Source organism: Capsicum annuum, chromosome 6 (genome assembly GCF_002878395.1).
Source record: "Capsicum annuum cultivar UCD-10X-F1 chromosome 6, UCD10Xv1.1, whole genome shotgun sequence".
Classification (NCBI taxonomy): Eukaryota; Viridiplantae; Streptophyta; class Magnoliopsida; order Solanales; family Solanaceae; genus Capsicum; species Capsicum annuum.
Window position 1 is genome coordinate 173,790,707 of NC_061116.1, and position 26,278 is coordinate 173,816,984.

General features: G+C 33.9%; 1 protein-coding gene and 1 long non-coding RNA gene across 2 annotated transcripts; one reads left to right on the forward strand and one right to left on the reverse strand.

Moving 5' to 3' along the window:
- Positions 1-237: 237 nt before the first annotated feature.
- On the reverse strand, positions 238-15,741 carry LOC107872996 (chlorophyllide a oxygenase, chloroplastic). The gene is made up of 9 exons (XM_016719685.2): positions 15,250-15,741; positions 14,548-14,790; positions 14,253-14,357; positions 13,705-13,980; positions 11,925-12,072; positions 11,608-11,792; positions 11,395-11,507; positions 10,546-10,840; positions 238-1,021 (listed from the first exon to the last, which is right to left on the reverse strand). The coding sequence occupies exons 1-9, from the start codon at positions 15,325-15,327 to the stop codon at positions 857-859; spliced, it is 1,608 nt and encodes a 535-aa protein (XP_016575171.1). The 5' UTR covers positions 15,328-15,741; the 3' UTR covers positions 238-856.
- On the forward strand, positions 681-10,198 carry LOC124899266. The gene is made up of 2 exons (XR_007056490.1): positions 681-791; positions 8,844-10,198. It is a non-coding gene; the product is annotated as an uncharacterized LOC124899266 (long non-coding RNA).
- Positions 15,742-26,278: the final 10,537 nt, after the last annotated feature.

Here is a 26,278-nt window from a genome sequence, read left to right on the forward strand (position 1 = left end):
TTAAATATTTTTTTAATATATAATTGATTTTTATTTGAATTGTATTTTTATTGTATTTACTAAATCATAAATTTTGCATATTCAGGTGTTGAAAAACAACAACGACAATAACAAACTCAGAATATTCCCACATAGTGGGGCCTGGGGAGAGTAGAGTGTACACAGTTCATACCATTATCTCTAACGAAGTAAAGAGGCTGTTTTCGATAGACCTCCGGCTCAAGATAAAAGGCAGTATACAAAAACATCAAAAGCATAAAATATAATAAAATAACATAGATACGGCATCCACAAAAAGAACATTGCCAAACAAAGGACACCACAATTCCCCTACCTACTGACTACAACTCAACCACACCCTTAGCCCTCTATCCTAATGTTTTTCCTCCATATCTTCCTATCCAGGGTTATATCCTCAGTCAGCTGTAACTACTCCAAGTCACGTCTAATCACTTCTCTCCAGTATTTCTTCGGTCTACCCCTACCCCGCTTGAAACCTTCCAAGGTCAACCTCTCACACCTACGAACTAGGGCATCCGTGCCTCTCCTCATCACATGGCCAAACCACCTCAATTATTTAGATATACATTTAGATTCAGAATGTTTGAACCTTAATAAAAGTGAATGCAGCCTTAGTATATAATTTATTTATTTTTACAAGGGAAGCTATACTGCAATCATCTCCTTTTGGTGAACCAATAGCAAGATGCTCTGGTATATCCTCAGAGCAAGTGTGGTATACCGCGTTTTATACCAACATAGATACTCAGCAACTAAAGTTGTTCAAAGAGGTAAGGTTGTTTAGAGTTAACATTCATCTTGAGATGTAAAATCTATCCTTGGATTAGTTCCATGTTCATTTGCTGAATGGCAATTTCTTTGCTCCACTCTCAACAGCATCTCTCCATATCCTATACCTCACTCCTAGCTCATCGTATGATACAGGCAGGTTCCAAACATTAGCACCATTGAGCATCCGGTCTTGTTGTCCAATCACTTGCCGTAGGTCTTCATTTAAAACCTGAAAAGGTTTTTCCCAAAGCAAAAAACACAAAAAAAAAAAAAAAAATCAGAACATACTTTTCTTGTACTTCCTTGTCAGTTTTAGGTGGATATCCAGTTTACAAGAAAAACAAGGGTAGACAATTATTAGGAAATGAGTTTTCACTTTACATTTTGGCAAGCTTCACTTGTAGTTGTTTTAATAATTCTGTTGTTTAAACAGAGAGATGGAAAATTCAAGAGTACAGCCACTTTGTGTAGAATTTAAGAATGAAACCAAGTAAAGATCATAAAGCTGTTAGAGACAGAATCAGAGAAGAAGATAAAGGAAAAAATGAAGAGGAAGAAAAGTAAGAAGAAGAGTAAGAAGAAGAGAATGAATATGTAGCTGTATAAGGAAGTAAATTGTATTGTATTTAATTGTAATGTGTATGTACAAGAGTTGATGTATATATATATAGCTGAGCTAAGCTTCTAGTCCCAACTGTTTTCTGGACTCATAACTAACTCTTCACAGAATTAGTTATGCACAGTACTTGCACAGTATTTTAACTAACTATTCTAACTGCTATTTCCTTGAACTTGTTAGTTTGTTATTATTTATTCATCTCAACACTCCCCCTCAATCTAGGTGGTGAGAAAATGTTAAGCATTCCTAGCTTGGAACTTAGATGAACATGTTGCTCCTTAGTCAATCCTTGATACGGGAATAATCACGGATATGGACCCAAAATGCACCCAAATCAGCCCATAAATTACACTAGATGGGTGCCCACTCTTTGAAGGGCCTTTTGGTCATTTTAACTTATATTTTGTAATAGTTATAAAAGGAACATTGTAGGGTTTTTAGTTTAGTTTATGAATGAAATTGCAAGTCTTACAAGACAAAGAAACACAAGTCCTCTTTCCTTGAGGCACCCAAAACCGAAATTAGGGCTTAGACAAGTGTAGCATCACTTGTGTTTGCATTTGCTTGGAAACATTGATGCTTGAGAGGTGAATTCCGATCTTGTGTCTTTGTAAGAGATAGGTTTATTGTTGTGTGTAGTGTTAAGGGTCCAAGCGTTACCATTATTGGGTTCTTAACATTATACCTTTATGTGGTCTATCTATCTATCCTTTTTCTTTTGTAATCTTATATCCGTTTTGTATCTTGTATTAGGAAGCCATTTTTGTTGTTGTTGTTGTTCCTCTCATTGTTGTTTCATCTTGTGTTGTTAACTTAGTTTGTTATTGGCTGCAAAAGGTGTCAAACACCTAGTTATATTGTCCTTTTTGTATTTCATTCTTGAATCCGAGAGTGATCTTCAAAAGGGTCCTCAATTCTTTAAATTAGTGGACTATTTTTGGAGTGTGTTTGGACTGTTTTGAGCCAATTACGTGTGTTCCTTGGTTTTCTTGTATCATTTGGTATCAGAGCCATCTTTGGTTTTGTTCTTACAATACCAATCTTGGGCTTTCTTGCTAAGAAAATAAAAAAAAAAAAGGAAAGAAAGATGTGTTCTTGAGCTTGAGATCTTGGCCGAGAAGTTGAACTTATTGTTGTTGTATCTTGGCCAAATGTTGTGTGTCCAGGTCTAGGATTGATTTTGCTTGTGTTGTTGTTTCAAGTGTTAGTATTATTGTCCATTAACACTTTGAGTCGATCTAGATTTGAGGTTAGTATTATTGTCCATTAACACTTTGAGTCGATCTAGATTTGAGCTTTAAAAAAATTAATGTTGTTGTTGTGAACAAGACCATAGCCGTGTGTTGAAATTGTTGTTCTTGGACGTGTGGACTTGTTGTTATAGTCTTGGTTGGACGTTGTTGGTTTTTTTGTTGCTCTTGATAAAGTTTTTGAGTTCTTGACATTCATCACAACCTTCACCCTTGCTAAAACCGAAATACAACACCAAAAAGAATCTTGGTCATGTGTTGACACTAAAATTGGCCGTGATGTGTGTTGATGTTTGTCGTGGGGTGGAAATTGTTGTTGTGTTGTTGATGTGTTCTTGAAGGTTATTGTGGTGTTCATCTTGTTCTTCATCTCATCTTACAACTTAAGACAACCAAAAGTGAAACATAGATTCAAAAAGGTGAACCTACAAGTTGTAAAGTTGTTTGTGAGAAGACTTGAGCCGTCACTTTCTTGACTTGACATATATTTTTCAACCACTTTCCTTGTTTCAAGGGACCTTGTTTTGTGGGAATTGTACAAAGTCAAGTCTTGCCTTTTGAAGATTAGACTTAAAGGAGATTTAAGACATATAATTTCCTTCCAAAACCAATTGTTTCCATTACATAGTAACTAAAGTTTGTAAACTTCAACTAGTGAATAATTGTGGGGCCGTGACCAATGGTATGCTGCCATATCACTCAAGTTACTGTTCACACGAAAATTTTAAGCTCAAAATTTTTTCTTCTAGTTTCATTGTGTTGTTTCTTTAGTTTTGTTTGTTGATTCCATTGCTAACTTACAAGCTAGTTTTAGATTGTAAGTTAGTTTTGAAACCGTCCTTCATGTATACATTCCTTTGTGTGTCCTATCCTTTTGAGTCGTTGTAATACTTGGTCCACCTCTCACTGACTCACAGAGTACAAGCAAGGTTACGAAACTTGTGAGATCAAAGTGAGAGAAAAAAAATCCGAGAGACAAAACAATAGAGAGAGAGTGTGAGGACCATTCTTGTACAACTAACTTGTTTGATGTTTTGTAGGTAACTTCTTGGCCATAATGGAAATCATTTTGTCCCTCCTTGATGCTTTGTCCCGAGACCTTGCAAGGGTAAATGCGGGTCTTGAAAAAATTGACTCGGATGTGGTAACTATGCATGAGAGGTTGGATCGAATGGAGAGTCGAAGGAACTCTCGTGCTTTTACTCCCGAAACTTTACTTCCAATGACCAATCCTCCAAGACCACCACATAATGCCATAAGCCAAGCTCCAAATAGCCCTCAAAACCGAGAACAAGATAGACCACTTCCCCCGCAAGTTGATCAAGTCCAACAAGGAGGACTTGAAAGCCAATTTCCTCCCATCCAAGCTCCACAACCAAAGCTCCACATTACAAAATCGAGCCTCTCAACCAAAATTTTCCTTTCGAAAATCCGACACATCTAAGAAGAGGAACATATTAGAAAGAGACATGAAGGATATGGAGTCTACGACGATGCTTATATGATAGAAGGAGACTTGAGTCGGATGAGATTGAAGGCCAATCTCAAGAGGGGGAGGAAGCCGAGGGTCAAAATGAAGATGTAGGATCCGAGACTTATTGTCATTATGCTCTCGGGTTTGGCTAGCTTGTTGACTGTTTTTGTGCATTTCTTATGGGTTGTTTTTAGCTCGTATTTTGATACGTCCCTTGTTTTTATTGAGCTCTCGGGCTCTTCATGTTTTGCGGACTGTTTTTTAGTAGGTTTCCTTTGAAGTGACCAATTGAACGAGGTGAAGCCGTGAATTTGTGGACAAATTCCTCTCAAGATGGAGAGGATGATACGGGAATAATCACGGATATGGACTTTGGAGAGTGCGTGTTGGACCCAAGCCTTGGCACGTGTAAATAAAGTGTAAAAGAGGCCCAAAATGCTCCCAAATCAACTCATAAATTACACTAGATGGGTGCCCACTCTTTGAAGGGTCTTTTGGTCATTTTAACTTATATTTTGTACTATCTATAAAAGGAACATTATAAGGTTTTTAGTTTAGTTTATGAATGAAATTGTAAGTCTTACAAGACAAAGAAACACAAGTCCCCGAAATTAGGGCTTAGACAAGTGTAGCATCACTTTTGTTTGCATTTGCTTGGAAACATTGATGCTTAGGAGGTGGATTTCGATCTTATGTCTTTGTAATATATAAGTTTATTGTTGTGTGTAGTGTTAAGGGTCCAAGAGTTACCATTATTGGGTTCTTAACATTATACCTTCATATGGTCTATCTATTTATCCTTTTTCTTTTGTAATCTTGTATCCGTTTTGTATCTTGTATTGTTAAGCCGTTTTTGTTGTTGTTGTTGTTGTTCTCATTGTTGTTTCATCTTGTATTGTTAACTTAGTTTGTTATTGGCTGCAAAAGGTGTCAAATACCTAGTTATATTATCCTTCTTGTATTTCATTCTTGAATCCGATAGTGGTCTTCAAAAGGGTCCTTAATTCTTTGAATTAGTGGACTGTTTTTGGAGTGTGTTTGGTCTGTTTTGAGTCAATTCCGTGTGTTCCTTGGTTTTCTTGTATCAATCCTTTAGTAAGCAAATCAGCTAGTTGTTCTTTGGTGTTTATATACTCTGTCTTCACAATACCCGGGTGGAGATTTTCCCTTATGAAATGAAGATCTATTTCTATGTGTTTAGTTCTCTCATGGAAAACTGGATTAGCAGCAATTTGTAGAGCAGATTTACTGTCACAATAGATTGTGGCATGTTGTTTAAGCTCAAAACCAATTTCTTTCAACATTCCAATTTGCCAAACTAGTTCTGCAACTGTTGAGGCCAAGCTCCTGTACTCCGATTCAGCTGAACTTCTTGAGATTGTAGGTTGTTTCTTGGACTCCCAGGCTACCAATGATTCTCCAACTTTAACTAGGAAATAGGTAACAGATCTTCTTGTTTGTGGGCATACTGCCCAGTCAGCATCGCAAAATGCTGTAATGTGATCTTGAAGTCTGCTTGATAGTAGTAAGCCTTTTCCTGGCTGTTCTTTGATGTACCTAACTATCTTTTGAGCTTCTTCCATATTTGATTTCTTAGGTTGCTGTAAGTAATGGCTGAGATTTTGAACACTATAGGCAATATCAAGTCTTGTGACAGTAAGGTATAAGAGCTTTCCAATTAGTCTTTAATATGAACCTTGATCAGATAAGACTTCATCTTTTTCAAGTAGTTCCCCTCCTATATGTCCATCATACTCCCTAGTTGTGAGTTTCTGACTTGTATCAATAGGTGTTCTTGAGGGTTTAGCTCCAGATAGTCTTAACTCAGAGATTAATTCAAGGGCATACTTCCTTTGATGCATTAGTATGCCTTATTCTGATCTTGGAAATTCAATCCCCAAAAAATATTTGAGTTCACCTAGATCCTTCATTTTGAATGCTTGTTGCAGCTGTTTCTTAGTGTCTTCAATAAGTTCCAACTTGTCACCTGTTATCAACATATCATCCACATAAATAAGGACAACAACCATGCCCTGATCTGCCTTCTTTATGAATAGAGAGTGATCATATTGACTCTGCTGAAATTGAGACTTGATTAAGGCTTGTGTAAGCTTAGCATTCCACTGTCTTGGTGCTTGTTTGAGCCCATATAAAGACTTTGTGAGTCTACATACATTGTTCTCCCCCCGACTCACAAAACCCTGAGGCATATCCATATAGATCTCATCTGTTAGATCCCCTTGTAAGAAAGCATTGTACACATCCATTTGATGGATATGCCAATGCCTTGAAGCAGCCACAGATAAGACTGATCGTACAGTAATCATCTTGACTACTGGGGAAAAAGTCTCTTGATAGTCTATCCCCTCTCTTTGGCTGTATCCCTTAGCAAATAGCCTGGCTTTCAGCCTCTCGACCTCACCATTTGCTTTGTACTTTATCTTATAAATCCATTTGCATCCAATGGTACTTTTTCCTTTAGGAAGCTGAACCACTTCCCAGGCTTTGTTGTCTTGAAGTGCTTGAATCTCAACCTTCATTGCCTCTATCCATTTAGGGTCCTTTGAGGCTTCAGCATAGGTCTTTGGTTCAGTCATGGAAGAGAAAGCTGAGAGACAAACACTATAGTTAGGAGAAATATGATCATAAGAAATATAGTTTGACAAGGGATATAGAGATTTGTCCTGATAAAGACTTAGTGATACAAAGTCTTTCAGCCATATAGGTGGTTGAGTTTCTCTAGTAGATCTTCTTGTTGATACTATTGGTAATCTAGTTCTTGAAATTATAGGAGGTGCTGAGGATGTGTTAACTGAAGGTTGATGAGAGGATATGATCAGCTCAGTACTAATTCTCTGAGGAGCATTAGTATTTCCAATAGAATTATGGTCTTCTACATGATCTTTTGTCAGGTTATCAACAAATATAGGTGTGTCTGAAGAAGTTTTATAAAAAGGGAACTCATACTCTTGAAATGTGGTATCTCTGTTGACAAAAAAAGAATTGTTAGTCAAATCATATAAGATGTACCCTTTTTGAGTTTCTGAGTAGCCCATTAATACTGCAGTCCTGACCCTAGATTCCATTTTATCATGCTCAACTACATCCTTAGCATAACATAGGCAGCCTATGACTCTTAAATGATTTAGTGAAGGGGATCTATTATGCAACTTCTGATAAGGAGACATGTTAAGCACTGCAGAGTGCATTCTATTAATTAAATACACAGCAGCTTGTACATAATGTCCCCAAAATCTAAGAGGAATGTGCGATTGCAGTCTAATAGCTTTAGTTACTTCAAGTATATATCGATGCTTCCTTTTAGCTATTCCATTCTGCTGTGGAGTGTAAGGACACGACCTTTGATGTATAATGCCTAACTTGGTAAACAGAGAGGTACAGGAATCATTTACAAACTCAGAACCATTATCAGTCCTGATTACCTTTACTGCTTTATTGAATTGCGTCTTAACAAACTGCAGGAATAAAGGAATGACAACACAAGCATCAGACTTCATCTTAAGTAAATAAATCCACGTCATTCTAGAGTAGTCATCAACTATAGTCAAAAATATTTGTTTCCATCATAAGTTGGTACTTTATAAGGGCCCCATACATCCATGTGAGCAAGATTAAAGCTATCAGTAGATTGACTAGTGCTTGTATGAAAAGGTAATCTGCATTGTTTAGCACATAGACACACATCACATTTCTTGACAATATCTACTACTACATTATTATGCTTTATTTGAAGCATACTAGTTAATGTTTTACTAGAAATGTGGCCTAATCTCTTATGCCACAGACTTATGCCAGCATCAGTGCTAGATGGTGTCCTTTGAGCAGACAAGTTAATAGCTTTAGCTTTCACTTTTTCATCAGTTGTATTGAGTAACAGATATAGCCCATTTCGCTCTTTATTAATCACCTTCACCTTCCCACTTGAGAGGTCCTAAAAAACACTAAAGTTAGGGTAAAAGAAAGCAACACAATTCAACTCTTTTGTAGCCTGTAATACAAATAATAGGTTATATTTGAATTGTGGTAGAACAAACACATTATTTAGAGTGTTATTCTCAGAAATGGAACTTGATCCAATGTTAGTTACCAGTGCATTTTCAACTTGATCCAATGTGAGTTACCAGTGCATTTTCTCCATTTGGTAACTGAACATTTTTTGGATCTATTGGCTTTCTGACTGATGCACTATTAAGCATACCAATATCAGAAACCATGTGATTGGTGGCACCAGTGTCGATAATCCATTGTTTGAGGATTTTAGACACCAAGAAGGCTTTATAACTAGATGTACCTGAGCTTCTTGCAACATTTACTGAGGGTCCTTGTCCTTGTATGTCATTGTTATTAGAGTTCAGTTGTGTTTGGTTTAGCAATTGGACAATTTGATCATATTGGCTCTAAGTAAATGTACAAGCTCCAGTCTGCACCATATTCATGCCTTATGGTTTTCCATCTTGTGCCTCTGTAACATATCCTTCCTTGACCCTTTCTCATAAAGCATTATGTGCAGAAGGTCCAAAAGAACCTGAACTTGACCTGTAGTTAGAGGCTCCTACTCCCCCTTTCTTTTTGAATCTTGAATCTGTGGGGTATCCAACTAATTTGTAGCATATGTCTTTTGTATGTCCTTTCAGTTTGCAAAATTCATAAAACAAATTATAGTTTTTCCTGAACTTTGATGCTGCAGTTTTTTAGTACATTGCAGTAGGGTCATGAGCATGAATTGCGGGCATTGCACCAAGAAGCCCGGCAGAGGAAGATGACGACATAGCTTTCTGTGATTCATCACTTATGATCATGGCATAAGCCTGATTTACTGATGGTAGAGGTGTCATCATAAGTATTTGGCTTCTTGCTTGCATATAGTTATCATTTAACCCCATCAAGAACTGGTACAGTTTCTGCCTTTGCAGATAGGCCAAGAATTCCCTTGACTTGTCACAGTTGCAACTAGGTGGTGGTCTAATGCTTCAAGTTCTACCCATAGCTCTTTCAGCCTTGTGAAGTATCCAGCTACACTCAGAGTACCCTGCATCAATGTAGCAATGTCCTTATGCAAGTTGAATATTCTGGATCCATCTAGTTTGTCAAATCTTTCTCTTAGATCCTGCCACACCTCACAGGCTGTAGTTGCATACACCATGCCTCCTAACAAAGAGCTTGATACGGTGTTCATTAACCAAGATTGCACTATGGCATTGCATCTTTTCCCATTGATAACCCAATTCTTCACTAAAACTTTCTTTCTTCCAAGTACCATCCACAAACCCCAACTTATTTCTTCCTAACAAGGCAATTCTCATGGATTTGCTCCAAATAGAGTAGTTCTCAGAACCAGTAAGTTGTAAAGAAATTAGAGAAATGCCACTTACATCAGCGGAATGGAGATACAGTGGATGATTATGGTCCAGGACTTGAGTAATACCACTGGTTGTAGGGGTGACATCAACAGCAATTGTAGACTCCATTTTGTTTCAGAATGAAATGACAATGACCTTCAATTCTTGAGATGCTGCGCAATTCTTGAAAAAATAAAGAATCCAACCAGATGAGGAATAGCGGAACTCGAATCTCAGAACTACAACTGAATTTCAGTAGAGATGACTAGATCACTGCAGAGATCAAGACAATTTCCAGTAGCAATGATTCGCCGAAGAGGATATATCTCAAAATTGCAAGAAGAGATTGCGGAAGCTATGCAGATAGTGTGGCTTTGATACCATGTAGAATTTAAGAATGAAACCAAGTAAAGATCATCCAGCTTTAGACATTAAAGCTGTTAGAATCAAAGAAGAAGATAAAGGAAAAAATGAAGAGGAAGAAGAGTAAGAAGAAGAGAATGAATATGTAGCTGTATAAGGAAGTAAATTGTATTGTATTTAATTATAATGTGTATGTACAAGAGTTGATGTATATATATAGCTGAGCTAAGCTTCTAGTCCCAACTGTTTTCTGGACTCATAACTAACTCTTCACAGAATTAGTTATGCACAGTACTTGCACAGTATTTTAACTAACTATTCTAACTGCTATTTCCTTGAACTTGTTAGTTTGTTATTATTTATTCATCTCAACACTTTGCGCTGAGAGCTTTGAGACGTGATCATGAAACACTTGTTTCACAGCACAAAGTCTCCACTAGACCACTACCAATTTGATTGCATATTGCCAACTTTGAACAAGTTTTGCTAAAGGCATCAATTTACAGGACTAATGCACAGGAAACTGAGGAACTTGTTTCGTAGATTGATCAGGCTAAATTATGTAGGAGAACTCGTCTTTACAGGTATTGTGCAGGTTATATCTTCAAGGTGTCAATGACACCGATCTACATCACTACAAAGTTTATGTAATCACAGACACTACCAGCGAGAAGGATAGCATCTAACCTGTTCAGACAAATACCTCCACACATATTCCATGAAAGGGATGCGTTTTAATATGGGAGCAAAATCCAGTGACATCCTATATAGCAACCTTGTCTTTTGTCGAGATGCAGGTAAGCATACATGAAGTTGGTGAAGGTGTGTAGAGCACTCTTTGGTGCTCTGCCCCTTCAATTTGCCTGGATTTGAGATTCCACTGGTTGACAGAACCATACAAGGTGGACGAAATTCCATATCTATTGGATAGGGATCCCAATATCCTTGCAGACCAGATGCAGGAGTCAAGAATTTCACGAAGCTGAAAAAGAAAGGTAACTAGTAAGTATTCACATCTTCAGGCTTTTACTGCCAAACTTTATACACCAGACAGGTACAGGAACCACCGTGCCCCCCTTCTCCATCAAAAAAGTACAGAACAGAAATATAGTATCACATAGTTTTGGTTGTCAGAAAATGGAAGCATCTTTTTCATGTTTATAGCTAATTGTGCTCCACAATATCTTTATTCTACACAATGCACACGAGTACGAACCATTGTCAGATTCATAAACATGATAACAAAAATCTAATTCTCCATGGAACCATATGAGGTCAAATTATAAAATATAGTCAACTCTCCTATAGAAAATTCATTTTGGGAGTTGAAGAGTTATTAACCTGTAAAGTAAGAGTTTTCAACTAATCTTTTCACATTGTAATCCAGTATGTTGTTAAGAAAATATGCAGCTCCTTAATGTCTAAGGTGGAGATTTGACAACAGTTGACATTTTGTTTAATTTCAAACCGAAGACTAGTAAACCAGTGTTACTCTTAACTTGTAGACTATATGACATCATTATAATAACAACAAACCTTGGGACACTCCATCCTTTAGCAAACGTAGATGTATGGACAAAAGGAGCATGTGCAAGATCCAACAGATTGTCTAAAAGTAACCCATGTTCCACTGGAAGTTCCATTACTATCTGCCGGTTTCAAGAAAAGCAAGAATGAGGAAGTTGTTAAGTAACTGTTGTTAGATGGTTTTCCTATAAGCAATTAAAACGCCGTTGAAGTGATTCAAACCTCTGCATGGATTTGAAATCCAGAAGGTGGAAGTAAAGAAGGAAGAGTGGCTGTAGGAGGATCATTTCCAGGCCAAATCCATATCATTCCCTCTTGCTCAAAGCATGGCAGAGACTTGATCTTGACATTAAGAAATTTAGTTGATGGCATTTTCTCACATTTTCCATCTGTTGAATACTCCCACCCTAAAGATCATCAAACAAACATGAAAGCAAATGTCAGCTATTTCGTGCACTCTCCACGTATCAAACACCAAATTGATTAAGCGTCATTATATCCTAGATAGGATATTTGCACTGAAGAATGCTTATTCTCACCATGATAAGGACATTGGATGCGACCCTCTTTTACTGAACCCAAATGAAGGGGACAGGCTCTATGTGCACATGTGTTTCGGACACATCCAGGTTTTCCATCTTTCCCACGAAAAATCACCCATGGTTCCTCAAAGCAATCAATTGGTATCTGATACATTCATTATAGTCAAATGACCATTAACAAAACGAGACAGTAGAATACTGCAAAAAGCATAAAAATCTTAACAGACCAATTCCTATCTAAGTATTCCTTTGTCATATTCGCTCCTCTCAGAAATTTAGAAAGGAAATGGTACAACATGCTATTGGTTGGCAATTTGGCATCACAGTATTGCATCAGTCCATCTAAGTAATTTAATATGTTCTCTTCTTTTCCCCGGGGGGACTTATTAATGTGGAGTCTGGAGCCCAAAAGGCTTTTTTTTTATCGAAAATTTCAAAGGGGATACTTGAATTTTGCTGTCTTGTATGTGAACTCACAAGAAATACAGAAATGATTCCAGAAATGAATTTTTCAATATGCACTGTCAGAAATGATTCCTGACAACATTTCAAAAAAATAAAGGAAATAGAATGATTCCTGACAACATTTTTCACTTGTCTCATTTTAGTCATAAAGTGAAAAAAGAAAAGAAGAGGTTTGGACCAAAAGAATAAAGGAAATGCACCTACTCACCTCCAATATTGACTTAAACATGAAACCGTTGAGATGTGGATATTCTTATAATGATTTTACTACCATAATATAACGTTAATTCTAAAGAAGATTAGAGAGTTTGCCATATCTTTATTAAAGTTATAAAGTAAAAGTTTCAAACATGGCATTCGTGTGAATACAAATAATGAATTATTTTTATTTTTGGAGGTAATAGACATTTACATCGGAACTATAAACATATAACTTAATAATATATCGTAATAAAAGAGAAATAAATTGTCACATTATGAAATAATTAATTCTACATATTTGAGACTTGAAAGTGAATCAATTAGCCATTAAATAGTGTACTTAATTAACAATGAGGAAATACAGTAAGTCAAGTTTTTGTATGCTCGTCAAAATTAAGTACTCTTATTATTTCAATTCATGTGAGACTTTTTTCTTCATTTAGAAAAATATATATCATTTATTTTTACTAGAAATAACTTAGTTTTAAAAATCTTTTTACCCTAATAAATTAATTTATAGCAATACAAATGCTATGATTATTTTAGACGACAGTTTTTTTTTTTGGTAAAAGATTCTTTTAAAAATATTGTGCCAAATAAAAGAGTGACAGGAAGATGAAATTACAAACCTTTTTTTTAACAACAACAAACCCCATTATATTCCCACAAAGTGTGGTCTGGGGAGGGTAGTGTGCGCAGTTCATACCACTACAGAGGTAGAGAGGCTGTTTTCGATAGACCGCCGGCTCAAGATTAAAGACAGTTTTTAACCATGAATACATAATAGAATTATCCCATATCAAAAAAAAATAAAAAATTCTATACTTGCTATACTTGAATTTTTTTTTTATAAAATTTGAACATAAAATCAACTGTAAGATCAATCCTTTACCTTTGCCACAGTGATTAACAACAACAAAGGAAAATAATCAACTTTTTTCGCTGATCTTTAAAATAGTTGAATCATCTAATTGATCAAAAAGAACAAAAATAGCAGTGGGATATAAGAGTTAGCTAGTTCCATCACATAGATGCATGTGTATGGAAATTGATAACCTGTTGTTTGCAGTAACGAAATGAGATTATTACATAAATCAGGTAACTGATTTACCATGGTGTCCTCCTTACTGTCAGCGGAGAAAGCAACAGGATACCAGAAGTTCTTCAAATGGGGACTGTATTCTTGGACAGGACCCGACACATTGAGGGTTCTCCTAGGCTGCTTGCTTTTAACACTATCTTTGGTTACTGTAGATGTACTGGGGGATGAAGTCGAGCAATCTGATTCTTTTGAACTCCTCTCTGGTAGCAGCCTATCATTAACCAATGCTTCCATGTAAGCTAACTTATCTAAAGCAGCAGAAACCCGCACTTCAGATATATGTACCTGTTGCTATCACTACTTTAGATACAGAAGTTGGCTTGTATGGAAGTACACAAAATCCCTGAACTTGATTTTTGTGTTGTTTTTCTTTGACAAGTTAGATTCTTGAACCAGTTTATATATGTAATTAGCCATTTGTTCTTTAGAAAACCTGTTTTGTTTCAATAAGTTTTAGAGATGAGAGGAAAGTAAACCTGAACAACCAATAATAAGGGGAGTATCTTCTTTCCAACAGCATAAGTTAATTTGTTCAATGGGATCGAAGTATTATATACCTCTTTATGAGCCTGAGAAAGTGCTTCTTGCAACTCGGCAAGTTCCTTCTTTATGGTTCCAATAGATTTATACTCCCGTGCCAGAGGATTCAATACTTCCACAACCTACTCACACGGTATCCACCAGTCACACGAGTTAGTACAAGGATTAAAAGAAAGACAACTATGACGAGAAAAAAATGAAACTACTCCGATGAAGGAGCAGTCACTAATTAGCCAAGATATGGATATATATAGACTGAATCTTCAAACTCAGCTCAATTCAAGTGCAATAAAATTATTTACAAGAATCAACCTTTTCGTGCAGGTGCATTATCGTAAGTACGTCTTGACGAGCTCGCCAATCGCAATATTGTTTATCAACTCTAGCAACTTCTAAAGCTTGTTTTGCATCCAGGAACTTCCCTTTAGACTGAGGAAATTTTGACCTTGGATCTTTGACGACATCAAAGATTGTCAACCAGGGTCTTTTCTTGTTTGTTAACTCACCCGCTGCCTCCTCATACACTGCAAACACTCCAAATTTCCCTTTGAAACACTGACAATGAACAAAATGAAGAATTATTGCGCACTCAACAAGTTGTGACAGACAAAATGGCAAGTGTTATACAATATCCATATTCAGATTGAAATAACTTGCCAAATTGCCCAATGTCTAAACGATTACTACATGAACTCCTACTTATTCTAAACATTTTCAACCAAATGGAATAAACAACTTCCTTCGCTTATAAGAAGAAATCATTTTGCTTACAAGTTACAACTCTCATAATTGGTTACTTTAGTATTTGCCAGATAATGGTCAAAAACACTGAAGTATTACTTCTTCTTCTTCCTTTTTTTTTTTCGCGATTTTCATACATGAACTATCATATGTTTGTGTTTTCTAGCTGAACAGTCGCCAACAATACATCAAACACATGTCGAAGCCAACTAAGCCAAGTGTTTGAACACAATCGTGTAAATGCAAGTGGACTACTTAATCTCCCCATCGTACCTTGTTTGTATATGGTTTGTCTGAACGGGTGGAAGAGAAAGGAAAAGAGAGAACAGCAGAAGTAGCAATGGCGGACATGGCAGGCCGGAGCAGCTCCTATGTAGTATTATCTTGTCGAATGAAGAAAGAGAAAATTAGAGTGAGTTTAGCGGAGATGGTGAGATTGATAAGAGGTTGTTGTGGAGCGCGATCTCGACTCTCCTGCCATGTGGACTCCCTCAATGTGTCAGGGTCCTCTTCTATCAACTGTCCCCATCCCTAAGCTCTATGGCTGTACAACTCCGCATTCTATCAACACATTTCCCACGCTTTTGTTTTGTGTACACCGGGGCTTCTCACTTACTCGATCTGCTCTATCTACAATCATTGTTGCCAATGCCAACCTATTTAAGGAACTCTATTCATGGTCTTTGGTTCTTTGCAATTAATTATCCTTATACACTTAATTTTGTTTTATTCGAAAACAGTGGCAGCTTCCTCTTCTTTCTCTTCTAGATGTGGAAGGCACTAGCTCAATATATAGTATTTTAATTTATGTTACAAAAATAAAATTTAAATAATATATCATATTTTTTATATAATTTTAGATATTTTAATTCATTAACTATTGTAATTTAGAATACCTTTTTATATGTAATTTTTACATAATACATGTTATTCTTCTTGTCCAAATTTTAATTTCATTAATAGTCAATTAGATTTTTAAAATAATTTAACTTCATAAATATTAAGATTTATAATATCTTTTTTTCTATTTCAATTTAAGTGCACTGATATAAATTCGGGAGTCAATTAAATATTTTATATCTTTTAAATTTTTTAACTTGTTAATTATTGTAATTAATAGAATTTTTTACATATTTTTTGAAATGTATAATAAATTAATTTTTAAAAAATATTTTTAGTTGTTAACTATTGTAATTTATAATGATTTTTATATAAATTTCAATAATATATATTACTCTCTTTGTCCAAACTTTTGTGGCATTGATAGTCAATTATATTTTTTAAATAATTTAATTTTTTAATTATTGTGATTTTTAATATTTTTGCACAATCCTTAGATAACCATAATAATTAATTAGGGGTGATATAGTAAATTCACGATTGAAGAAGCAATGCAGACATGTCTTAAATGACTTATAATAGCTAATTAGAAGTGATATAGTAAATTTACTATAAAAAATATTTGTGAAAAAAAATTAAACGGATCTCATGTAAGACGTCAAATTAATTTAACATTAAAACTTAGATAACTTATAATAATTAATTAAGGATGAAACAGTAAAATTACGGTTGAAGGTCGGGAATCAGATGACGTGAAGTTGCTCAAACTCCCTCTTATTACATAAGAGAACATTAAAATTTAGTTTATCATTTTATGTTCATTTGACCTTTTTATTAAATATTATTAATTTTAATATTTAGATAATTTATAATAAGTAATTAGGGATTAATTAGGGGTGATATAGTAAAATTACAGTTGAAGTAGACATGTCATAAATTTACTTTGTTAATTAAATATTATTAATTTTTCTAATACCTAAATGACACATAATAATTAATTAGGGGTGATATAATAAAATTACGGAGAAAACAGATGAAACGTCGGCAAGCCGGACGATCGGAAGCTGCTCAAACTCCCTCTTATGATATAAGAGAATATATAATCTTCTACTAGATATATGTTGTAACACCCCTTTTTCGTGGATCGAAGGTTTTTTCAAGTGACAATTTTGAATAGAGATTACTTTATTTACAGAGTCGTCGTTTGAAATGAGATATGGTATTTCAAGTCACCTTATTGAATTCCTAATCAAAAGAAAATGACTTTTTATTGGTCTTCAAAAACAGAAGATGAGGTAAAAAATTATATTGATCGAGGAAAGGTATAGCGCACCCCTCGATTCCCGTAGTTATAGCACGACTGTTTTTATCAACTTATATTAACTTGAACTATTTTGGATAAATTATGTTTGTAGGTCTTGATTCGCTCATTTTTATTATACCTAAAGTATCTGCCTATACTTTTTGGATTAAGCCAGTAAAAGTTAATTTTAGGACGATTATTTTTGCAATGGTGCAATATTTCACTCTCGAATTATTTTTAAACGTCTTAAAAAGATCCGTACATCACATTTTTAATTGAGATAAATATATTAAAATATGTCTAAAGATTATCTAGCGGTAAAGATAGTGGTTCGTCTCTTGTAAATTCGAGATCAAATTTCTTATTCATTATTACTCTCTTTCTTTTAATTTTACAACGAGTTTTGGATTAATCTGCAACTCACCTCACTCTCTTTCAAATTGTTTTTTTTTTCTCTTACATTCTCAATTATAAGAGGTCTTGAATAAATCCGTAACCTTCTTATTTTATCTCACCAAATTTTCTTATACTGAATTAGTAAAATACTACTATACTACGAGAATCTATCTATAATCTATAATATATTAAAAGTGTGAAGACCCTTAAAATTTAAACTTTTTTGCCCTTCATTAAAACACTCTGTAATAGATAAAATCATCTTTTCACTTTTTAAAAAATTATTATTTTAATTATATTTATTATAATTTAAAGTAAAGTGTCTTAAATTATATGGTAAGTTTTATAAATTAAAGATCACTAGAAGATAAGGTAAGAATTATTAAGAAAAATAATAACGCTTTTTTTCGGCGAAAAAGGACAATAGACGTTAACTTCCTTTTAAAGAAGAAGTTAACATTGTGTAAAGTTTAAAAAGGCAAAAAAAATAATAAAATAATTAAAAAACTTATTATTATACTAGCATAGTGTACGTGCTTTGCACGTGTGCCTCACGTCAATCAATAAAACTCCACAAAACTTACATTGAATTAATGAAACGACACAAAATATTTCTGACAAAGCTAAAGATTTCAAAACAACACGTGCAATAGAATCGACGCCACCTTCAACTTGTTGTCGAGCTAGATATCTTTCGCTTCTTTCTTTCTATTAAGCACAAATAAGGTGGAAGAAATCAAGATTGTGAAATATAAAAACGTGTGTGAAATAGGAATTACAAGAGTCTAGTTGTAACTTGTAAGTTGAAATAGTAATTAATGCATTCATCTATGATGAGCCCTTTACTGATAATCTTTGGACCTGCATCTTTTCGTGCTTCAAGAGCAACATCTACTTTCGCCAACAGGCATTTGAGTTTCTTAAAAGATTTTGTAAGACAACGACGAAACACTTGTGAGATGGTTTTTTAATTTTTCTCTTACCATATGTCATAGGACTTATTGTTACTAACCAACCTATCATGCACATAATTTGACATGTCAAGAAAATTTTCAGAGATAATTTTTTTTATAAGTCAAATAAATATAAGTCAATCGACACAGAAATCACTTATTATATATAAGCAAGATGCAGAAAAAAACCTATCAATACCTCGAAAGTAACATGTAAGTTGTTAGTATATTAGAATAAACAAAGATTTAGGATACCACTACCTTCTTTCTTGGTCTCACAGTTTATCTCATATCAAATAATAAAAAGGGTTCAAGCAAATCATCCAGATGCATAAATTATTACAGAAAAGATAACTATTATAAATTTAGCATATTTGAAAGACACTAATTTATAATTCAATGGATGTATTTTCCGTTGGTTTTGTCTCCTATTTTAAAGCTTCATTTTTTCTGTAATCAAGAATAATGACAATAACAACTTTCACTTTCACCTATTAAAGGAGTTGATTTTCTGTTCTTTGTCACAGATAGAAGAGAAAAAGATGTTGAACACGCATAGATATAAAAATATTAACAATGGCATCACAAAAGGAGGATCTTTGATCGGTACTTCTTATTCACAAATAGAATATATACAATCAATTAAACATGATACACAATTACATAAGCAAAACATAAAATAAATGTAAGGAAGAAGAAGACGAAGCCCAAAGTTTCTAGTAAAGTTTGATAAACTATTATTTACATAGATTTGTAGAAATTCTTTTTTTATATATAAAGTAAAATTAGAATTGAATCAAAAGTATGATTATAATTTTTTACCTAAATTATACAACTAAATCTAAAAAAATTATAAATTAAATTAAGTTGCAAAATTATTTCACCCAAAACTAAAAAGACATATTTTTACTTTTTAACACATATTCTTAACAATGTCAAATCATAGACAAACAAAAAACGTTTTTAACGCAGATTTGTTTAGCAATGCCAAAAATCTAAACAAACAAAAACAACCCCCTATCAAAAATATATCAAAAATAAGTAGCGGAAATTCCAAAAAGAAAAAATAAAATTGGAGAAGTGTCCTATTCAAATACAAAAAAAAAAAAAAAAATAGCCTCATATTTTTTAATTTTCTTCCATATATTTTAGGAGTATATTTTAATTATAGAAATTAGTTCTCCTAATACCTCTTTGTAAGGTTGTGGAGCCTTATTAATATGTGATGTACCTTTTATTCTCATTCTCTGTGTAATTGTACATACTCCAAGTCATTAATATAAATAGTCCGTCCGCCGTGGAGGTTACCCACGAGTGTAACCACGAAATTAATTCTCTCTCTCTCTCCCCTAAGGAACTCTCTCTCTCTAGTTTTCTTCATCCTCTCCACAGATTTAGTGCGTGTGAACTGCTAATCGATCCTAACACTCTTACCATATAGTTTTATCTACCATATATTTTAAGACTCTAATTTTATTATTAATTAAAAAATAAACTGAAAAAAATAGAAAATGACAATTTTATCTATTACAAAGACTTTTAATGAAGGGCAAAAAGTTCAAATCACGTTTCTAAGGGTCTTCACACTTTTAATATATTATAGATATAGATAAATAAATCAAAACCAACTAAATATGTTATTAAATTTATCACTCATCTGTCTTTTTAGTTTGGTAAAATTTTTTTGTGTAATTTAATTATTTCTCTAATGAATCTGAAATCAACTAAAATTATTTTTTAACTTTTTCTTATTTGAGTTATGAAATTTGGAACTTTCAAATCGACTAATATTTATTAATTTTTACTTATTTAGAACTCTCTTATATATAAAGATAGAAAAATACTAACATCACAAAATTCTCGAGGTATGATTCTAATTTCGAACATTTTTTTTGTTGGGTGAATTTTACACTATTTTTCTTCAAGATTCAAGATATTTGTTTTTCCTTCAAAATTTAGTTGCATAACATGAAAATTTAAATATTTGTTTTTCTTTCGGCATCTATATTGGTTCTTCTTCTACTTTATGCTTTCCCTTTGCCATTGATATTCGTTCTGCTTCTACTTTATAATAATTTTTTATTATTATTTTTAGTATAAGTAGTTGTGTTATATTATTATACTCTTATATAATGTAGATTTATTACTTAGAATGTGTTTTCGTGCATCAAGACTAATATAATTTTAACTTTTGATAGTAATAGCAAAATTTTATTCACTATGTTTAATTTGCTCCTTAATAGTTAATGTGATGATGAATTCTCATTATATTAATCTGAGATTTTTGTAGGAATTTGCAAATTTCAAAATCTGCTCTATGTTTATATAAACATAGATATGTTTATATAGTTAATTATAGTTGGGACTACTTAAATATATTAAGTAGGAACCGATAATTCTATGTCTTGGAGATATAAAGAAACAAAACTTCTCTTAGAGCTATGAGAGAAACATAACAAATTGATCTCTATTTTTGAATGTCTATTGTAACACCTCGGAGTTGTAACACTCAAATAATGCATTCAAATGACCTTTAGGACCCTCATTTAGATGGTAGATCATGTTTAGATGTTATGGGTTGTGTTGGTGGTGCTTTTAGGCCTTAAAAGTGGGTGGGTGTCGCATGTTGGACCCTCCGCTAAGGCCGTGCGCCACGGGAAAAATGCCAACAACCACTAAATGGGCTTAGCTTTTGGCGTGCGCCGCCAACCCTCAGGTTGGCTTTGGCTATGCGCCGCCCAGCAAAAGCCAAGAGCCAAAATTGCTCCGTTTTGACTTAGTTTAAGGGCATTGAGGTCTTTTCACACCCCTAAATCATTTTTAATCATTCTTAAATGAATTAAGGGGTCTTAAAACACGTTATTTCTACTCTCTTAACTCCAAACGTTCGATACACAACTCAAAACCCTTCCCCTATTCTCAAGAACAAAATTCAAGTTTTATCTCTCCAGAACTCAAGAATTTAAGTTTCAATTTCAAGCTTTTCTTCAAGGATTAAAGTAATCGAGGTATGGGGCATTCATCAATGGGTTTCTTTCACCCATTGAGCCCAAAAAAAAAATTTCTTTTTCGTTTAAAGTATGAATTTCTCCTCTTTTGATAAAAATATACATGTTCAAGATGAATTAATCCATGCTTTTCTTCATAAATCTAAATTCAAGCCACATCAACATGTGTTCCATGTAAATTAGGTTATTTCATGCTTTCAATTTCAAGTACCCGTATAATATTCAATGAAATTATAAAATTATACATGTTCCCTCATTAACTTACATTCAAGCCATGCTAATAATTCTAACCCATGTGATTCATGCTCCTATATACTTGAAGTTTCAAATCCCCATGTCACATAGTCAATATCATGTTAAATTCTTGAATTTATGTACTAAACCATGTGAACATGATATCCTCCTAAGTTCAATTCATCCCCATGTTCAAATTCATGTACCTGTTTCGTTCATTGAAATATATTATATTTTGAAACTCTGAATTATGACTTTCTACCAATATTTTAAGTGATATTATCTTATTTTTGTATCATTCAGTTCTTGTGGGTTATGAACACCTGATACCTATATGTTATTGCATGTTTCCATTTTCAAGTAGTAAGTTAGTACAAATCATGATTTTATCACTATGTTCATATCATCATTTTTATAATTAACTCACCAGTATTATTTCATGTTAAATACATCAATTTATATGATGATGATTTCTTCAAGATTATGCATGCACTATTATTTTCAAAATATCATATGTAAGCATATCAGTCATCAGTGCATGCACTAGTTTATTATTCCAGTGTCATTAAGTTGGGATTAGGATTTAGCACCAAGCGAACCCAGGGTTGGGGGCTCACCCGCCGGTTAGGACTGGGTCCTTAATAGTAGTCCCTAAGTTCCAGAACTACGTAGCCACTATAGGTTATGAGAGGTCACCCGCCAGTTTAGGATTGACACTCTCTTAGTGGTCACTCGCTAGTTTAAGAATGACTCCCTAGTCCTTCAGGACATCAGTCTTGTGGACCCACTTCATTATTTATGTGTTATTACCTATGACAAGGTACTGATACCCTTTCAATTGAGGTTACAGGTTAGACCCTGATAGCTTAGATTACGACATGTCGATTACATGATAGCTCCCATAGTTTTAATCAGCAATCAGTCTATTTCAGTTCAGGTTTACTTGACCAAGTAATTAGAGTTAAGTAAATATTCAGTTAGTTTTACAGATTATTCATGTTATTCAGATCATGTAAGTACATGCTATACTTGGTCTTACATTCTCAGATTACGTGTTCATGTTTTCATGCTCAGTATCTATAAATGATTCTCAGTTCAGTTTTACAACATATTCAACTTTACATGAGATTTACATACAATATTCATGTTTCTACCGCTTCCCAGCTAACAGAATTATTTTTAGCTCATGAACGTATAAATTTCATTATGACTTATCGTTTTTATGTACAATCATGTTTTAAATGCATGTTTTAATAAATAGCTTATATCATCAGTTGTAAAGCATGTTTTAAATATTTCTATGATTTAGTGCATGTCTCCACATACTTAGTAAATTCCAACGTACTACCATATATATGTGTGTTTATGGCTACATTCCTTCATGATGCAGTTACCAGATGTAGTCCATACACCCGCGTCAAACAGTTCTCAGCATTTAGCCAGCAGGTGATGAGTTCCCTTATTTCGGGGACTCTAGTCCATCATTGTTCACGTGTTGTATTTTGATTATCTCATATATATTAATTAGTGGTAGTTGGAGGCATGTCCCAGCTATCTATAGTCAGTATAGTAGAGGCTTTATAGATAGTCAGTCAGACTTATGATATGTAATTCAAGTTCTCTCTTCAGTTTTATCATGTTGTAAACTTTATCAATATTATAATTATTCAGATTTTCTCATGACTATGCTTTCGCTCAGCAAAATTTATCTTGTATATATATTTTAAATTAGTTGCTCAAGTATCATGCCGGTACACGGGTTAGCTTAGGATCACTTTTGATTCTAAGCATCGTGTTACAACCAGGGGATAGTCTTGGGTCATGAAAAACTTGGTATCAGAGTACAGAGTTCAAGTGTCCTAGGGTGTCTATGAAGTCGTGTCTTGTAGAATCTTGCAGAGTGGTACGAAGATATTTGTACTTTTTTTCGACAGACTACATGGCATTTAAGAAATGTTTCCTTTATTTCACATCTCAGATCGTGCTGTAAAGATGTTATCTAACAAACCTATACAGATTTTTGTCTTGCTCCATTCATGCCAACTCTGTCTTAGTTTTAGGGTAGCAGAAACAGTCATGCTTAAATTCCTACTGACAGAGTTTTCTCAAACAGTCTCCACAGATAGTTATGGAATTTCATGTTGGCTCAAAAAGTATCCCACCAATACCCTTATTTTCTAAGGTATGAAAGATTTCATTCATGATCATAAAAAATCATGCATTTAGCCGAAGTCAGATGTGCTTTCGAATCCCTTCTCAGAATCCTATGATGGCATGTGATCTAGAGTTCAAAGTATGAGCCTAGAAGTTTAGTAGAAGTAAAGTGGGGATAATGTTTATTTGGATTTAGTAGATTATGTATCTATGGGGCTAGTTGTATAAAAGGTGAATCAATAGGCTTGAAATAATATATGCAAAATTTTAAGTTTATTGATTCAAAATTAAGTATGATAGTGTGTGTGTGATCTAGGGGTGTACCCAAGGTGATATGGGATTGTATTATTTCTAAGTTTGAACAGTGTGATTGCTTAGATAGTACCCTTGAGTTGTTCAGTGCGAATGTTGCTATATAGTACATGATGTTCTTACCAGCTAAGTTACGGATTATAGTTTATTGATATTGGGTATATTGGTGTAATGGTAATTCTTATGATTTAGGAAAAATAATTTTAGATATTTATATTAGTAAGTTATGAAGGGAAAAAGGCAGATTATGTATTTAGTGAGGTAAGTATGTTGTCAAAAAGGGTGTAAGTATATGATGATTACTGAAGCTAAGGAAAGTTAAGGATAGCATAGATTAAGAAAGTGTTCAAGAATGAAGTTACTATAGTTTATTACAAAATTGGGAATATCCATGTAAGTGTTAGAATCTAAGTTTGAATCTTGGATGATTGAGCTAATAGAAAGAAAATTTAAAATTCTAGATAGTGTGAACTCATGGTATGGTGATACTCCTAAAGATTCTGAGTTAGTAAGTGTTTAAGCTGTTATATTATGACATTGGGTCTATAAAAAGTTAAGAGTTATATCTCAGAAGGAAGTATTAGCAGTGGGTTTTACACTTTCAGGTGTAGTCTTTCAGCATGAGTTTAGTATTTATGTGTATTGTTATATCTCAAACTCTAGAGTAAAGTGGTTGCAGTTCAGTTTAGAGTTTATAAAAATGGTCCAAAGACTTAGAATAATGGCTTAAATTAAGGGGGAGATGATAGAACAAGGAATCAAGTCAGCTCTTCGATTCTAGTAGTGATGCCATTAAGTTATAGAACATTAGTAAGTGCAAAGTTTTGTACTTCAGTCACCACGATATCTACTCATGCCTTACATGTCAGCTCCATGACCGTAGCTCATATTCATGCACTTTTCATAGAATCATGTACGGTTCTAGTTCCTAGTATAAGGAGTTCTAGTTCACTCAGCAGTATGAAATATATTCCATGAATTTATGAACTCCAAACTCAGGTTATGCAGCTCATGACTCGTGTACTTATGCTTTACAGTATGCTCAGTTCCCATAACTCATGGTGCACTCTTAATGATCAGTGAAAATTCAGATTTATGGCATGTATCCCCTCAGTTTTGATCTTTGTAATGCATTCATGTCGCTGATACTTTATTCCTCAGGCCTCAGTTAAATATCAAGTTATGTATAGTATTCTTTCAGTCTTTAGGTCCTTGTGTTTTAACCTTTTAGTGACCTCTCCTTATGTCAAGATAGTGGTGATGAACAATTATTTAGATGGAAAAGAGTAAATATTCTGTATTAGGAAAAGATCATTGTATGCTTGTTCTATGTAATCCTATAAGTTTGAATGAATATTGAGGTAGAGCTTTTGATATATATCAGGGTTAGATTAGAATTCTATGTATGTTTTATTGGGGATAGTGCATAAGAGTTGTTATTGATAAAGGTATTAGAGAATATGGAAAAAATACTTTAGTGGTTGTATGCCTAGAAGTTTATATGTGGTTATAATTATAGGCTTGAACGTCATGTTGGTATATAAGTGGATGGGTGCATTTTCCGCTAGTGAATTCCTAGTAAGAGGTTGAATTTAGTTGTTGAAGTGGTAAGAAGAATTATTCTTAAGATAAGAGCTGTGAAACACACATGAGGTATCGAATTCATGGCTTAGACTAATATTATGGTATTGTGTGTTGCACTTTGTAATTTTGAGCTAAACTTGAACATAGCGAGAGTATGTAGTTCAACTCAGACTTGGGCTGAAGTAGTTATCTGTACCCATATAAGAATTATAAGTTAAATCAAATGAGCATGGTATTTAAGGGGAAAAGTATAGTTGAGGGAGTATTGGATAAGTATGGCTAAGCTTGAAAGTTAGCAGTTGCATTGTCTAAGGCGTAGTAATTCTATCCTAGCTTATGTTTTATAAGTCTATGTTCCATGTTATAGAGTTATAGCCATATTATGATTCCTTATTCAGATATCTTATTTAGATCATGCCCAAGAATTCTTTTCTCCCTAATGTTATTAGAATTTCTTAGAAAGAGTTTTGAAGAAATACTCTTGTTGAGTATAAAATTTCAGAATGAGTTAGTCCGTA

Excerpts from the sequence above, each read along its gene's own strand:
- LOC107872996 (XM_016719685.2), bottom strand. The coding sequence starts at position 15,327 with ATGTCCGCCATTGCTACTTCTGCTGTTCTCTCTTTTCCTTTCTCTTCC. Across the intron at positions 14,791-15,249 it reads ACAAACCATATACAAACAAG|TGTTTCAAAGGGAAATTTGG; the intron begins GTACGATGGGGA and ends GTTCATTGTCAG. Across the intron at positions 12,073-13,704 it reads ACAGTAAGGAGGACACCATG|ATACCAATTGATTGCTTTGA; the intron begins GTAAATCAGTTA and ends TGAATGTATCAG.